The sequence below is a fragment of the Clarias gariepinus genome, chromosome 2, assembly GCF_024256425.1.
Source record: "Clarias gariepinus isolate MV-2021 ecotype Netherlands chromosome 2, CGAR_prim_01v2, whole genome shotgun sequence".
Classification (NCBI taxonomy): Eukaryota; Metazoa; Chordata; class Actinopteri; order Siluriformes; family Clariidae; genus Clarias; species Clarias gariepinus.
Window position 1 is genome coordinate 51,331,823 of NC_071101.1, and position 17,257 is coordinate 51,349,079.

At 39.7% G+C, this 17,257-nt stretch overlaps 1 protein-coding gene across 1 annotated transcript; it reads left to right on the forward strand.

The window, feature by feature from the left end:
- Positions 1 to 1,989: 1,989 nt before the first annotated feature.
- Positions 1,990 to 15,141, forward strand: LOC128541657 (monocarboxylate transporter 10-like). Its single transcript, XM_053512177.1, has 9 exons — positions 1,990 to 2,016; positions 5,616 to 5,678; positions 5,895 to 6,162; positions 8,732 to 8,876; positions 9,141 to 9,240; positions 9,326 to 9,640; positions 11,947 to 12,090; positions 12,795 to 13,023; positions 14,996 to 15,141. The coding sequence occupies exons 1-9, from the start codon at positions 1,990 to 1,992 to the stop codon at positions 15,139 to 15,141; spliced, it is 1,437 nt and encodes a 478-aa protein (XP_053368152.1).
- The last annotated feature ends 2,116 nt before the right edge of the window (positions 15,142 to 17,257 follow it).

Consider the following 17,257-nt stretch of genomic DNA (forward strand, 5'->3'; position numbering starts at 1 on the left):
TTTTGACTATCATTTGTGCTGGCAGTGTTTCGAGGTGGGTTTTCAAAACTTATTCCCCTCCAGATTTTTGAAACAAATGCATGTTCTTATGCTTTTCCATGTGATCTTTGAGTTGGAAATGGCTGTGGAGAAGCGAGGCTTTCATCGTTCAATGGTGAAGAGCCTCAGAAGGTGAAGACGCTTTAATTAATACTTTTTATATATTTTTTTGGTGTTGTATGTTATTAAATAAAGTGAATCCCTTGCTGGGAGATGTGATAATATATATATACATTTTTAGCTTTTGTTTCTTTGAATGTGACCTGAGGTCACTCCATGGACTAAAGGTTCAAACACATTTTCTTAAAAATGTACCTGTGGTGTATTTCTGCTACTAGACAAGAAACATTCTTATTGTATGTGCTCAAGGTTAATGTGTAACACTCCTTCTGACAATAACTTTGGACCATTACCTTTTTAAAAAAAATAATAAAAAAAACAGCTTTGTTGCGTAAGCTCCTGGAACAGGTTCTTCCTTAGTGGTTACTGTAAAAGTTCTGGCCACTCTGTTCTCTCTAAGATAGTAACATGTTCTCTTGAAGTACACGGAGCATATCTAATTAGATTTGTGGCGTACCCGAATAGAGATGTGATATATAATGGCACATGATTGAATACATGAGTATATGTTGTTTTACTGTTTGGAGTCTCTTTAAAAAAAAAACCAACAACTTTTCTCTCAACACACTCAACTGTTGTTCAGTTGTTGTTTTTAGTCCTTTATTTTATGCCAAGAACCCCATGAACAACATAACATCTCAATCATCTTGTTCTTGCGATTCATAGACAACCAAAACATCAACAGGGGAGTTGATGATGACCATGAGGTGCCATGATGATGCTGGAGCTGCTGTGAAAATCATGAGATAACCTGGTTGTTAGCTACAATGCTAACAGGCTTCTGAAGACATTATGCTGATGTTTAAAAAATCTGTTAAGATTAGATGAAATTAGATTAAACATACATGTTGAAAGCAAATGAAATGCAGTTAGTGTCTAAACAGAAGCTCCTAGAGTAAATAAAAGAAGTAGTTTATGTTGCAGATAACTGCTCACTGTCAGCGCAGGATGAGGTTCTGTACAACCTTGCTCATGCTCAAAGAGTCACACGAGGCCATCTGTAAACTGAAAGTGTTTACGGGGTGTTGGGTTTTTATATTTGGGGGGGGGGGGGCTGAGGTTAAACCTTGTGAGATGGATTGTAAGGAGGTGCGGAAGGTGAAAAGGGTGAATGGTGGAGACGGGGAAAGCCAGCAGGCCTCTGTGAAGGAACACTGTGAGTTTAAATACCATGAGGGCGGCTGGGGCGGGGTGGTCGTGCTCCCTTCCATATGGTGTTCTGGGTTGGTGTACGGAATCCAAAACATTTTTGGAATCTTATTTGTGTCCATGCTAAAGGAGTTTGGCTCAGAAACTGTTAATGACCTGATGCACCTTCACCTCAAAAACATGCTGTGTGCTGATAAATCCTTTATTTAGTAACTCTAGCTCCATGAGGTAAGCTGTTCTGTGGTTCTGCTCGAGCTGTGACAGAAGTGTCACTCATCCATTAAAAAATCCCCCCCCCCCCACACTTGTATTTCAAAATACAAGTGAAACATTAATGAATTCATAATCAAAGTACTAAAATTACAGTTCAAATTTAGAATTTGGCCGTTTTTTTCATTTGCATCGAATTAAAAAAAAGTAAATGTTACCACAGTGAGCCTTTATATTTTATTGTGTGTGTTGTTGTCAGATTAATGTGCAAAAACTATACGATGAAACTATACAATAGCCTTTATAAGCCTCATGTAAGACTTTTAATGCAGAAAAAAGTTAGGTCACTTTACCCAAAACAAAGGGTCTTTCTGAGTGATGTAATTAGTTGTAACATAACAGATATACATCTGAACAACCGGTGCGTATAGAATGCGCAACTACCCCATATCGCCTCCCTCCCTCGTGAAAATGGCGTATTCAGAGAAAAGTGCGCTCGTGAGAGATTGTGCTTGGGTCACTGAGATTCTGCGAATTCAAAAATTGACATTGTTACCATTTTTTAATCACTGGAATGGAAGAGATGGAAAGTTTCCTTATCAAAACATCTCTTGTATAGTTTTTAATCACACTCAAGGAAAAAGCAATCTGGGTGTTGTTTGATAAAAATAGGTGGTTTATTTTGAAACTAATTAAACATAATAAGTTTCGGGGATATCCACAGTTATTTTAAATCGTTCTGAATTAATTTCATGATATCTTAAAAGAGCACAATTAATTTCTGCCAAAACTACGAATAAGAAATGCGTTCAGTTGCAATTACTTCTATTGCGCATGCTCAGAAGACAGGAAACCCGCCCCCGCCACGAAGCTGTCAGTCACCAGCGCCCTTAATTTCAAATCTTTTATCATCCATGTATATATTGTGCTGATTTTAAGTTTAAAACTGCTTAAAACAGTCAACAAGTTAATATTAAAGTGTTTATTTAAATATTTGCAACAAATTATTGGTCACATGTTTTACTTAATGAAACAGCAATTTGATATAAATGCTTGCATGTACAGTACATAACTTGACATTAACGCTGTCTATGCTCTAACTAGTTATTACAAGTTGATTATTATAATGCACCATTAATTCGGGTGAGTGTTGCTGAGCATGATGTGTTAGCAAGGTGCTATCTCCATACAGGTAGAAAAGAGCACTGCGAATTCATATAAAAACAAATCAAACACTTTTGTCAATGGAAATTTTACAGTGATCTTTTTTTTCCAGAGCTGTTTGTGTGTGTGTATGTATGTATAGTCAAGGGGAATGTCTATTACCGCTGTGCTTACTGCCGCCGGCAAAACGACAACAGCCAAATTAAATCAGTCGCATTTCGTGTCATTTGTGAAATGACTGCCAGGTGGGGCAAAGTGATATTTTCATTCAACGCAGTTTTTAAAAATGATTAAAGATTAAGTCATAAAAAAGTCGAAGAAATACTAGTGATGTTAATTTCCACATCCGAGTACTTTATACAGCAAACAAGAATAATCAGAACCAGAGCTATTGACTTTTACTGTACAATAATGAGTTAAAAAAATCGGTAAATTGTTGTTTAGACAATCAGGTTCACTAGCTAACAATTTTATTTGTACCATGAATGAATATATATTTTTCATCTATCTGAAAAGTATGAGAATTGCCCCAGCGGTTTCGGAGATTTGAGCTTCAGGCAATTTTAAACTAATTCCGTTGTAGCCGCCCAACGCAGCCTCACCCCTGAAAGAATTTCCCAAAACCGCCGCTGGCTGTGATGTCTCTGTAATGGTTAAAACAGCGGAGGTATTTTATTTTGTGCATTTCTAACTGGTAGTCTTTGGTATAATGCGGTTATAGTGTAATATATCGCGGCTGTGTGACGCATCCTGTACTCTGCGTTCCAGACTCTTTGGTGGAGGCTTTTGATGTTTATTTTAAAGGTTTTTTTGTCTTTGATGTTAACTACACAAAGCAGTGTCTTCTCACCTGGGAGTTTTGATGGACACGAGCGGTTACATTTTTGAGGGGAACAATTTTTTCAGCAGACATTTAATCAATAACATAAAAAACGTTTGATTGTTCTTGTTTTTAGATTTATTTAGAAGTAAATAAAATAATAATAGTTAAAATAGTCAAATAAATAGTTTAATGGTTTAAATACTTAGCTAAAATATTAAGATGGGGAATGTTTGATGTCATGTGGGCATTATAAAATTTGTATAGAAAACTTCTAAATAAAAAAGTGGCAGCTGGCATGCTTCCTATTCTTTCATTTCCTACGCATAAAGTTTTCCAGAGCGCACCGACAGAAGTAGACTAATGGTTATGAATGCGTTGGGGAAAAACAGCAAGCAGACTGAATCGGAGCATTTTAATAATTCATTGATAAATTAATGATTTCTTTGGTTTCGACTGTGATGAAGGTGATCATGTCATCTCGTCATCTAAACAGCAGTGGATGAGCCAATAATTCACGTTTCATACGAATTACATCATCTGAAATGAGTTTTCCATTAGTTTATATAAAAGCAGACATTTTGCTTTCTGTAAGTACTGTATATATTTTTCACGTCTGTGAGGCGACTATACACAGAGTTTCAGTTCATTTTCTGATGCGCTCAAGTTCACCAAAGCCGTCGTCATTGTGCGTGCATTTAAATAAAATTAGAGTCTTATAAAGGCTATGTAGCTTATATAGGTTTATTATATAGTTTTTGTGCATTAATCTGACAACACACCCACTTTTTCTGGCTACGCGAGTGTTACACATAATAAAATCGAAAGGTTCACTGTTTTAACCTTTACTTTGCTTAAATTTGATGCAAATAAGAAACACCTATATTTAATTTAAATTCTACATTTGTTTTGTAACTTTAGTACTGTGTTGTAAATTCGTTTAATGTTTCACTTGTATCTTATATTTTATTATTTATTAAAGAACATTATGATGGTCATAACAGCCTACTGCATTTAATTCTTATAATAACGCAAAAACACATCGACATCTGCTGACGCAGTAGCACGGCCTGACAATGTTTTAATTTTATGGTCATTTATTTTGATTTATTTCAGTTAACAAATCTACTACAAATTTAAAGAACACAAATTATAAGACGACACAAAACCCTAGACGTAGCTTTTCTCTGAATTTGTTTAAGTTCATAATCACAGTACGAAATGACAGTAGAAGTTGACTAAAACCAGTTTACCGCTTGAGGACCATCTGTACTCATCAGCCTTCATTATGTCAACAGTGAAAAATATCAATAGGAGAATAAGAAATTTAAACAGTCATGAAAAACCATGGTCCACCCCAAGATGTCATCCATGGACTTAACGTTCAATCATATTCTTTTAAAGGATGAACCTGCTTGTGTATGTCTACTAGACCAGAATATTCTTAGACGTGCTGAGGGTAAATGTGCAACACTCCTTAACAGTGACCGATGACAATAACTCTCCAGTGCGTTGATTCTGAAATCAGTGTTGCGTGTGTACTGTAAGCTCCAAGCGTTGGTTCTTCCTCAGCCGTCACTGCTTTGAGATGAAATGTAAGTTCTGGCCACTTTGTTCTCTCTAGGATAGTGACATGTTCTCTTAAAGTAAATGCAGTGTACCTAGTTAGAGTCATGGTGTACCTAATTAGAGGTGTGAAGTACAACAGTTCATAACTGAACATATGATTACATGATATTATTTTACTGCATTAAAAAAAACCCTAAACTATGGAGATTTTTGACAGGCTCAACCTGAGTCCTTTATTTTCTGCTCAAAAACAGCAGGGGACAAATGTATCAAGAGGTAGAACCTGTAAGAACGTTCTGAAAGTGATCATCTCAGCTTCCCTCTGAACCATCTGCTGATTCAGCAACTTTAATTTGCACACTCTGACACACTCATGTTGCTTTCTTATTTACATCAGGTGGATTCGTCTATTTGGGTCCACACAGGCCACTCCCACTTTCAACAAGAATGCTGTGTCCTGTCCAATCACAATGTCAATGTCAGGGAGTGGTTTTATCAAATAATCAGTGGTTCACACATAAGTACATCTTCAGTATGACAGAAGACAAACCACAATCACGAAACTGGTAAGGAAACCAAATCTACTGTACCAACAGAGAAGCCTGAAGTAAGCTCCAAGGAGTGTTATTGTGAAGCTAGGGAGGCTGAGATAAATCCTAAGGATAAGGTCTCAAACGAGGCAGAGGAACCAGATGAGAATCCTGTAACTGAGGTGAATGAGATGGTGGTGAAAGTAAATACAGCAAAAAGTACCTTAACCAAGGCAGAGGAGCCTGAGGTAAAGGTAAACCAAGGAGATAAGAACTTTACTGATGCGAAGCAGCAGGAGGTAAAACCTTACGAGATGCACTTCACCGAGGTGGAGGAGGTGAAGAAGCAGAACAACAGAGATAATGAAAGCCAGCGGGCCTCGGTGGAGCAACAGCCCGAGTTTGAACACCCTGAGGGGGGCTGGGGCTGGGTGGTCATGCTCGCCTCCATGTGGTGCTCTGGGTCGGTGTTCGGAATCCAAAACATCTTCGGGATCTTATTTGTGTTTATGCTGAAGGAGTTCGGATCAGAGTTTGATGCTGACCTGCGCTTCAGGACAGGTATTAGCACACTTTACCTCACATTTACATCACATTAACCTCAAGAGCATGCCTGCGTGATGATATATCCTTTGGTTTAGTAACTTTCTCTACATGAGGTGAGCTGTTCTGCGGTGCTGGGTGCTTGAGCAGTGCCAGTGGTGTCACAGATTCAATTTTGCTGTGGAAACTTTCTTTAAGCTATAACGAACATGGCACTGATTTTTAGACTTAGCTTTTCCATCCTTTATGTACCTTACAACTACAGCCCACATTTAGCTCAAACATCCCATATTGTAACATTAATTTTATTCCCTTCAGCATGATAGTTTGTTAACTGTTTTCCCTTACATAAAAGAACTGCAGTTTCTGTGAAGTTTAATGCAGTACAACAAAACACAATGCAGTTGCATTGAAATATGATTCTGTAACTTTGTAGTTTCTGTAACTGCAGTTATTCGTCACTGATGTCCCCCAGTCCCGAAGTCCTGTTATCCTAACTAGATTCTCTTTTTCTTCTTCTTTTTATTATTATTAGTTATTATTATCGGTTATTATTATTTAGCTTTTTTTAGCCTCCGAGTGGCGCAGTGGTAAAGTGCTCGCCCTATCATCCGGAGATCGCTGGTTCGATCCCCGGGTGATGCTGTTAACCTCTCACAGCCGGAGGCACAGAGAGAGCTGATTGGCCGAGCTCTCTCAGAGGGGAGGGATGAGAGGTAATTAGTGCTCCCACATTAATCACGGCTCTACAGCCAATCAGGGGCGTCTGTGAGCTCGCGCACAATCTCCAGATGCCTCAGGATGGGTAGAAAAATACAGAACAGATGGAGAGAATTAGCGTAGTTGCCATTCAGGAGTATGAGGTTATGGGATGAGTTACGCGTATGCCAGATTAAAGAGATGCGTCTTGAGTCTACTTTTAAACTGGGAAACTGTGTCTGAGCCCTGAACACTGTCTGGAAGGCTATTCCAAAGTTTTGGAGCTAAATATGAAAATGCCCTACCCCCTTTTGTAGATTTTGAAATTCTGGGAATTACCAGAAGTCCAGAGTTTTGTGATCTTAAGGAGCGTGGTGGATTATAGCGTATCAGAAGACTGGTTAGGTATGTGGGAGCTAAACCATTTAAAGCCTTGTATGTAAGTAATACTATTGTGTAATTAATTCTAAACTGAACAGGTAGCCAGTGCAGGGATGATAATATAGGTGTTATATGATCATATTTTCTGGATCTAGTGAGAACCCTGGCGGCTGCATTTTGGACTAACTGAAGCTTGTTTATTGAGGATGCAGGACAACCACCTAGTAATGCATTACAATAGTCCAGTCTGGAGGTCATGAATGCATGAACTAGCTTTTCTGCATCATATACGGATAGGATACTCTTGGCAATATAATCAAATTTAATCTGAGAAATAAAGTTTGGCAATATTTCCAAGATGGAAAAAGGCTGTTTTTGTGATATTTGAAATATGATTTTTAAAAGACAAGTTACTGTCTAATATCACGCCCAGGTCTTTTACTGTTGAGCTAGTAGTAACAGTACATCCTTCTAAACGCAGGCTGAATTGTGAAAGCTGTTGTGTGCTGGTTTTTGGGCCGATGAGCAATATCTCTGTCTTGTCTGAGTTTAGTAAGAGAAAGTTATTGGTCATCCAATCTTTTATGTCCTGGACACACTCTGTTAATCTAGACAACTTGGGTATTTCATCTGGTTTTGTTGAGATATATAATTGGGTATCATCAGCATAACAATGGAAACTAATCCCATGTCTTCTAATGATGTTACCCAAGGGAAGCATGTATATTGAGAACAGCAGAGGTCCTAAAACTGACCCTTGTGGGTCCCCATACTTCACTGGCATTACATCAGACGGTTTTCCATTTAGATCTACAAAATGGTATCGATCAGACAGGTATGATCTAAACCATTTTAATGCCTGTCCCTGAATACCTATGTGGTTTTGTAAGCGATCTATGAGAATATTATGATCTATAGTGTCGAATGCAGCACTAAGATCAAGTAAGACTAGTATTGAGATGCAGCCTTGGTCTGAAGCTAAAAACAAGTCGTTTGCAATCTTAACTAGTGCAGTTTCTGTACTATGATGGGGCCTGAAACCTGACTGAAATTCTTCAAGGATGTTGTTTTCCTGCAAAAATGTGCATATTTGAGCTGATACTACTTTTTCTAATATTTTTTATATGAACGGAAGGTTTGAAATCGGTCTATAATTTGTTATTTCATTCGCGTCCAAATTAGATTTTTTAAGAAGAGGCTTAATAACTGCCAGCTTCAAAGGTTTAGGGACGTGACCTTGATATAATGAGGAATTAATAATGTTTAAAAGTGTCTCTCCAACCGTATGCATCACTTCTTTCAAAAATCTGGTTGGTATTGGGTCTAACAGGCACGTTGTTGATTTAGCTGAGGTGATAAGTTTATAAAGTTCTTCCTGTCCTACATCTGTAAAGCACTGAAAAACTAAATGTGAAGCTTTAGGCTGAACTAAATCATGAGATGCTATTAGACATAACATCTTATTCTTTATTTTTGTTTTGTTGAATTAAACTCTGTCCCTCCTCAGCGTGGGTGGGCTCTCTGTCCATAGGGATAGTAGATGTCTGTTCTCCCATCGTCAGTGTGTTTACAGACGTGTTTGGCTGCAGGATCACAGCGGTGAGCGGGGCTGTGGTTGGGCTTGTTGGCCTCCTTGCCAGTTCATTCGTTAAGTAAGACCTTATACACACACACACACACACACACACACACACACATAGATCTTCCAAACCCTGAAACATTTTTAAAGACTTCACAGCGGGTTGTACATCACTCACCAATCAGGAGTAATTCTTTCTCTCTTTTTTATGTTAAATAAAGATACTTTAGATTAGACTTTAGGTTATTGTGTTTATTGTTGTGGATTAAATGAATCTTTCACAGTAGCTTTGACTGATTTACTTATAAAGATCGTTAAAGACTGTGTGTGTTTGCAGGTCTCTGGGCCTTATGTACTTCACATATGGTGTGGTGTTTGGATGCGGCTGTTCATTTGCATATCAGCCAAGTTTCATCATCCTAGGACATTACTTTAAGGTTTGTTTAGTTATTAATAAGTAATGTTTATGTATATGTTAATAATGTGTAATGAATGATATATTGACTAATTTCTTAACCTTAGAAGCGTTTGGGTTTAGTGAACGGCGTGGTGACAGCGGGGAGCAGCGTCTTCACCGTGTCTCTGTCCCTGCTTCTTCCGTCTCTGCTGGACCGCGTTGGCCTCCACAACACCCTGCGCGTCCTCTGCATCCTCATGTTAGTGCTCGTGCTGGCCGGATTCACCTACAAGCCCCGCCTCCCTCAGAGGGTGGAGTCCAAGAAGGTCTCGTTAAAGAGGATCTGTAATGTCCAGATCTGGAGGAGTCTAAATTATAGGATCTGGACCTTCGGAATGCTGACCTCACTGTTTGGATACTTCGTTCCCTACGTCCACCTGGTCAGTGTGTGTTTGTGTGTCTAGTCCAGAAGTCTGGCTTGTGACTAAACTGTTAAACATAGTCTGCTTGTATGGCCGGAATGCTCTGGTACCTTTTTCCAGATGGCGAGAGAGGATCCATAAGTCGATGTTTCTGTGGACGTCCCATCAGAATAGATTCAAATGATGTTATCATCCACAATGCTGGCGTCTTTGAGAGTGTGTAAATGTAAATGTGATGAAGGGAATAGCGACTCTAATTATCTTTTCCAGCTGTCCTCAGTATCCGCAGTTGAGTTGAGACAGAACCCGATGGTAATAAAGCTACTCAAGGTGCTCTCTTTCACCCCTCTGTAGAAAGACGTGAGGATGGATGGTGAAGGATGGGCTTTTCTTAGCCTAGGCATTAGCTAGAGATACTGTGGAACTGTACATTCAGTTGTACACTTGGTATTACACTCTGAAGTTCACCTGACTGGCAACAAAATGGGCCCAGAAATCTGACTGGTTCTGATCATGTCACTGTCTGATATGAGCATTAAATATTGTAGTTATCATCATTTCTAATAAGATTCATGATGAACAACCTAAGCTTGGCATAGGAAAATACATACATATGTCATATATTAAGCAACAGGATTGCCGTTCATTCTATTTCTTACTGTTTTTAAAACTAGTTGAATCTGTGGTGGTTCTTGCTTCCTCCTCATTATTTCCCTTTCGTGAAAAATATATCTCTTTATTTAGATTGTAAAGCAATTATTGGAGGGGTACATGATCAGGGGTCCATTGGAGGGGTACATGATCAGTTACCAAGGTTAAGTTTCACCTTGTAAGGTAGTAACAGAGCTCCTTGATGGCCCATTTGCTTGCCAGGGCTCCTTTTTCCATGGCAGCATACTTTCATTCTGTGAAGGTAAATTTGGAGGCCCTAGTCCAACAAGCTCAATATGGCTTCTCTTTATTTGAAATGTTGAAAGGGGAAGGAACTGCTGTAAGACAGTGGTGAGATGTGCCAGAAGAGTTCAGGGTGGAGGTGGGTCAGCATCAAGGAATTGTATGTTAATGAGAAGGACCCAAGTGGAACTGTGAGGCTACATGGAGCATAGGTAAAGAAGGTGCCGGACTTTAAGTACTTAGGGTCAACAATTTAGAAGAATGGACTGTGTGAAAAGGTGGTGAAGAGGCGTGTATAGGCAGATTGAAACAGGTAGAGAAAAGTGTCAGGTGTGTTGTGTGATAAAAGAGTATCAGCGAGAATGAAAGGAAAGGTGTACAGGACAGTGGTGAGACCAGCGATGCTCTACGGCTTAGAGACGGTGGCACTGAAGAAAAGACAGGAGGCAGAGTTGGAGGTATCAGAGATGAAGATGTTGAGGTTCTCTTTGGGAGGGACAAGGATGGATAGGATCAATAATGAGTCCATCAGAGGGACAACCCACGTTAGATGGAGGTAAAGTCAGATAGTCTAGATTAAGTTGGTTTAGAGATGTTTAGAGTAGAGATATGTTTAGATTGTGAATATATCGGTAAAAGGTTGGTGAGGTTGGAACTGCCAGGCAGGAGGTCTATGGGTAGACCAAAGAGGAGATTTGGATGAGAGATGGATGTAATGAGAGAAGACATGAAGTTAGTTTGTGTGCAAGAAGAGGATGCAAAGGATAGAGTTATATAGTGGCAGATGATTTGCTGTGGTGCCCCCTGAAAGAGAAGAGTCGACAGAGTAAGAAGAAGAAACGGGCAGGAACAAAGCGACAGCGACTGGAGGTGGAATGAGGATGCACACTTGTTGAGTATCCTTCAGCGGATGTGGTATCCCAGTCACAATGCAGGTTGAGAATTTGTAAATAATTTCACAGGCCATTATGTCAGATATAAGATATCTGTGTGGCTGAAAATGAGGCTATACTTGTAGCCCTGTTAAGGGAGACCACCTCGGGGTGACAAGTGGCACGGTCCATGAGTACAATTACTGGATTGTTACATGTGCGCATACACCCAAGCATACTTAAAGGGCACCTAAGCTTGAAGGGCACCAAATAATGAGTGGATGGTGCAAATCTTAAGAACAAGGTGCAATGGCACTAGGGGCAGCATTGGCAGAAATTCATTATCTTGCCTGTCATTCATTGGAGTGTAGGTATTTCCTGATCTATGCATGGTAGGCTACCTTAGATGCTAATGGTATGATAGATGGTGCTTGCTTTCCACTTTTATGCTCAATAAGGCATTCACAACAGATTTTTAAAATTCTGATATTTGATCAGATAAACTGAACTGTGTGTGTGTGTGTGTGTGTGTGTGTGTGTGTGTGTGTGTGTGTGTAGATGAAGTATGTGGAAGAGCATTTCGGTCCCGATACAAATCAGCAGGTGTTACTGGTGTGTCTCAGTGTTACGTCTGGTGTGGGACGTCTCATCTTTGGCCGTGTGGCTGACTTTGTCCCTGGAGTTTACAAAGTCTTAATGCAGGTAACACACACACACACACACACACACACACACACACACACACACACATTATTGCACAGACAAGCTCAGTGAAAGGCTTTTTGCCTGATATGAGGAAAGTCCCAATACGCAGTTACCATCAGAGAGTTTCATCAGAGTGCCCAGTCATATGGTCAGAGTGTGGACAGTCCCCAGTCCCCAGTGGTAACCCATTGATGGGGGGAGCCGAAAGACCTACAACAGTGTAGGCATTATAATTTTGCTTTTTAAGCCATCTGTTTATGATTGTCTATCAAATTAATAAATGCACAATTAACTCTAGCTACATTTAGGCGCATTTCCAACATTTTCACAATTTCTTTCCTATACATAATCAATCATTCTTTCTATTAACACTCTATGACTCTATTACACTGTAGTCTGGAGGCAACACTTATCATTTTGGACAGTCACATGGGTCTCCCCTGCCTTTCTTCTTACTTAAATTGCCTTCTCTTGCTTTTGCCTTTAAAAAAAGGCACCCAGATTAGGTTTTTCTATGATGTTACAGTATGAGATTAGTGAGGCGGTGAGTTTTGAGGACTGTAACTGTGTGCTAGTTTACAGGATGAGGACAGGGTCATTACGGTGATGTTATAGAGCAGCAGTCAGATGCTTTCCCATTGGCCATAAAGGAGGTATAGTGATGATGATTAAAGCGACCACATGCCCCTGTGCTCCTGCAGGCGGTATCCATCATGCTGCTCGGCGTGATGACGATGCTGATCCCGGTGTGTAACGTGTTCGGCGGTCTGATCGCTGTGTGTTTACTGATGGGACTGTGTGACGGCTGTTACTTCTGCATTACGGCTCCCATCGCTTTTGATCTCGTCGGCTCCGAGAACGCCTCCCAGGCCCTCGGCTTTGTGCTGGGTATGATCTCTGTGCCTATGATCACGGGTCCTCCTATTGCAGGTACACACACACACACACACACACACACAATTAATTCAGTATATACAGTATACATACAGTAGCTGCCACTTTTTCGGTGAGATTCTGAAAGTAAGGGCAACAACTGCACATGCCCAGAAATTTTGTCGAACACTAGCCGCACACCTTACCCTGCATGGCTCAGTTTCTGTGTTAGGTTTTCTGCATTAATTTGTCATGAAATCAGATCTAATCTCCATCTGAGTCAGGGGTTATGAGGAATTGAATGTGCCGAAAAGAACACCTAAAGGAATTTCAGCCCATTCTTCCTTACAAAACTGCTTTAGCTCTGTCATATTCCTCGAATGTCTCATGCGTATGACTCTGTTCTTTCCATATCATAAGTCATTCCATATCATCTCTATTGGGTTGTGGTCTGGGCTCTGACTCTGACTTGTTGTTCAAGCCATTCATTTGTGGACTTGCTTTGGTGTTTGGTTTGTTGCACACCCAATGTCTACAGGTTTATCTGACATACACACATTCTCACGTTAACACTAGGGGTTACCAACGTCAAATTTAGTGCTGTGGGTTCTGTGCAAATAATTCAATCTTAGTGTTATCAGTGCACAAAACATTTTGCCAATAATAATAAATGTGCTTTTTTGTAAACTTCAGCCACACTCAAAAAAACAGCACTTTGGTTGAACATGATTGAATAGTGGCCTTTATTCACAACATTATTGTTACAAGCATTTTAATAACAATTGGCCCTGTTTGAAATGCAGCACAGAAATCGAGAAATTGAGAATATTATGGTCTAACAATACAAAAGACATACTGTACACAATACGCAACATATTCAATTTTTTTTGTTTTTCTTCTCCAACTTTACTGTCAACTTTAACACATTTAAAAGGGGGGGGGGGGGGGTGGTGGTGTCTGGGCCAAGGCTCATTTAAAATAGACCGTTTCAAAGTGGGAAAGTGTTCTATGGTCAGACGAGTACAAATTTTAAATTCTTGTTGGAAATCACTGACGCCACGTCCTCCAGACGAGTGGAAAGAGACCTTCAGCGTGCATATGATACAGTATAGGCTTTTGAAAGGAACTATGCTGAAAGGTATAGACATGTTTTAGACAATGTTTATTGCAGGCAAGGCTTTATGTATTTCAGTAGGCCAATAAAAAACCACAGACTAGGTCCAGCTATTACAACAGCATGGCTTTGTAGTGGAAAAGTCTGGGTGCTGAAGTTTCCTGCCTGCAGTCCAGATCTTTCCCCTATAGAGAACATTTGGGACAACATTAAACAAAAAATATGTCAAAGACGACCTTAAACTCTTCAGCATCCTGAAACCCGTAACAGGCAAAAATGAGACCAAATTCCAACACCAAAACTCCAGAAACTCATAACCTCAATGTCCAGGGTCTCAACTTTTTAAAGACCTGTAGCGGGCATTAGATTTGAAATTAGCTCATAAAATTAATAGTTATGTTCTCTATGTTCTATGGTGAGTAAAATATTGGCTCATGTAATTTAACAGTCTTTTAGTTTTCGTTTTATTAAAATCTTAAAAACATTCCAACTTTTTTGGAATTCGGGTTGGATTATCTTGTGTGTAATATTAAAATTCTGAATCATTTAAGTGTGACAAATATGCAAAAAAAAGTGTATTGTTGATCTGTTTAGCACTGTTCTTGTTCTTTCTTTTTGCTTAAAAAGAGAAAAGGGGTGGGGCCTCATGCCGTAATGCATCTGTGTAGCAATGTAGCAATATTTCCCTTCGACTTTTACTTTAAACATGAACAACAATGCAGGAGTGAGAACAAAGTAGTGTGTTACTGTTGCTGTCAAACATAACCCTGTACTTTAATGTTAAATAAAGCTTTATTATTACTCTTTGATATCCGAGTGAGAAGATTATATGTGTTGGGAAAAAAAGATCCAGCATTGGGTCATTTCTTCATTTTTACCATCGTGTGTGTGTGTGTGTGTGTGTGTGTGTGTCAGGGATCCTCCATGATCGACTGGGCAGTTATGACCTGGCGTTCTACCTGTCGGGAATCCCTGCTCTGATCGGTGGCGCTGTGCTGTGTGTGGTCCCGTTGTTGGAGTGGAGGAAGAGGAGGAACAGGGGCACAGGAGTAACGAGCTGAATGTGCATACTGAGTGCATAAAGTACATATCATTAAAAAAAAGGAAAGCACTTGACAATTTTGGCACCAGTATGCATAACTATTAAGGTTATTAAAGTTACATTTCTCTATTGTTCTTATTTTTAATAAATGCAATAAAAAAACATCTAAAATAATATGATGATGAACAGGTACACTGATGTATATAGCATAATTATAGACCATACTGTTAAAAGTTATTGTACTAAATAATATTCTAAATAAAGAAAAAATATTGCAAACCATTTTGAGTTTTTAATCACCATAATGCAGTAATCAGTAGCCCAACGTGCACAACCTAGGCACAACCCAAGGACAAGGGATCACCACATCATATTACAGGGATACATCATTATAATTAAGCCATGTTTAAGATTAAGAGGCAATTTGTTTAAAATATTGTTTTAATGTTTTTTGCATAGGGGTGGAGATTGTTGAAGGTTGGGGGACCAAAATTAGACAAAAGATCTCACATCTTAAAACTATACAACAATGCTTGAGACACTATGGCACTAATGTGGGCTAATACTGTAGTTTAACACTCTTAAGGTCATGATGGAAGGCTCATGTTTAATGGAGCCCTGGATAAACAAGAGTCAGCACTGGTCACCACAGGCCTACATGATCAACAATCAGTTGATAACCATGCGTAGCAGTGTGAACAGAGATCAACAGATCAGTGAAGTCCAGAGACAAAGTGCCGCTGACACAGGTTAAGAAGATCATACCCAAGCAAAATGGCAGAAGAAACCTTTGGAAAAACAGTTGAGCAACTGAAAAGGGCTTCACCAAGCAAGCTAACTGCAAAAAGTAGCTTCACCAAGCAAGCTAACTTTCTCAACAGAAAAGCAGGTAATTTGCCCGAATCAGAAATTAAAAAATGAATTCAAAAAGCTCTCCACTGGAACATGGAAAGTTTTTGAAACCAATTATGATCACAAGGCTGGGTTACTGGCAGAGATAAAGGCTCACCGAGAAGATGGTGCAGAGGTTTCACTTTCAGCACAGCAAGAAGATGATTTTAAAGAAACAGAGGAAGAACGTAATGCAACATTTAAGGAATTTGACGACTTAGTGCACACTAATCTGTGGAAAAGATATGAACAAGCCGAGATGTCAGCTACTTTCTCTGTGGCAGAGATAGCTTGTGAACGCGCTATCACCATGCCTGTCGATACCGTCGGCCATAGTATGCAACTGGAACGCTTGATGAAACTGGTGAAAGAGGCAACCGAGGCTCTGGTAAACTGGGAAAGATGGACCCCAACAACTGTAAGAGCTGAGTTCTAGGGTGGCCTATGCAAGCTGAAAGAGTTTAGCAATGAGTGTGAAGCGAAAAGAATTGAATTTGCATGTACTCAAGGGATTACAGAGAATGCACGTGCATCAGAATATGTGGAAAATAGGATGGATGTGATCGCATCTGCAGCTTAGATTATGCCAGTAGTAAAAATTAAACCTACAAGCTTACCTACGTTCAGTGGGAATAAAAGGGACTTCTACCGCTGGAAGAGAAACTGGGAAAACCTTCATGGATGAGGAGAACCCACAGAGTCAGCTGAAATTAAAAAGGTTCCACTGGTGGACATCATCGAGAACAAGATTGCCAAAGCGCTCAGACTTTCCTCTTACAACACAGCTGCTGACATCTTCAGAGTGTTGGAGAACCACAATGGAAACGAAACCACAATCGCCATGGAAATCGTCGAGGAGCTAGAAAAGATTCCTACTGTGAGAAATAATCAGCCAAGAGGTTATAGAGTTAATACAAATGGTAGAAAAAGCCCTGGCAGATCTTATAGACTCTTTCATCACACATGATCTTACTTTTACCCTGTGGTCTGGTATGGAGCTGCCCATCATCACCTAAAATAAGCACCTTAAAATCACCAGATCATGTGACAAATTCACCACCTGCTCTACAGTGTCTAGGTAGCAGATGGGGTGAAATGGCAAATAATAAAACAACAGGTTCCTCTGCACAGGTTACATGGGTGTAATGGTGTCATGCAGTGATGATTACATAACATGGTAGTTCCTGCATGAAACAGGTGGAAAACAAAACAGATATGTCTCAGCCTTGACAACTATGAAAAAC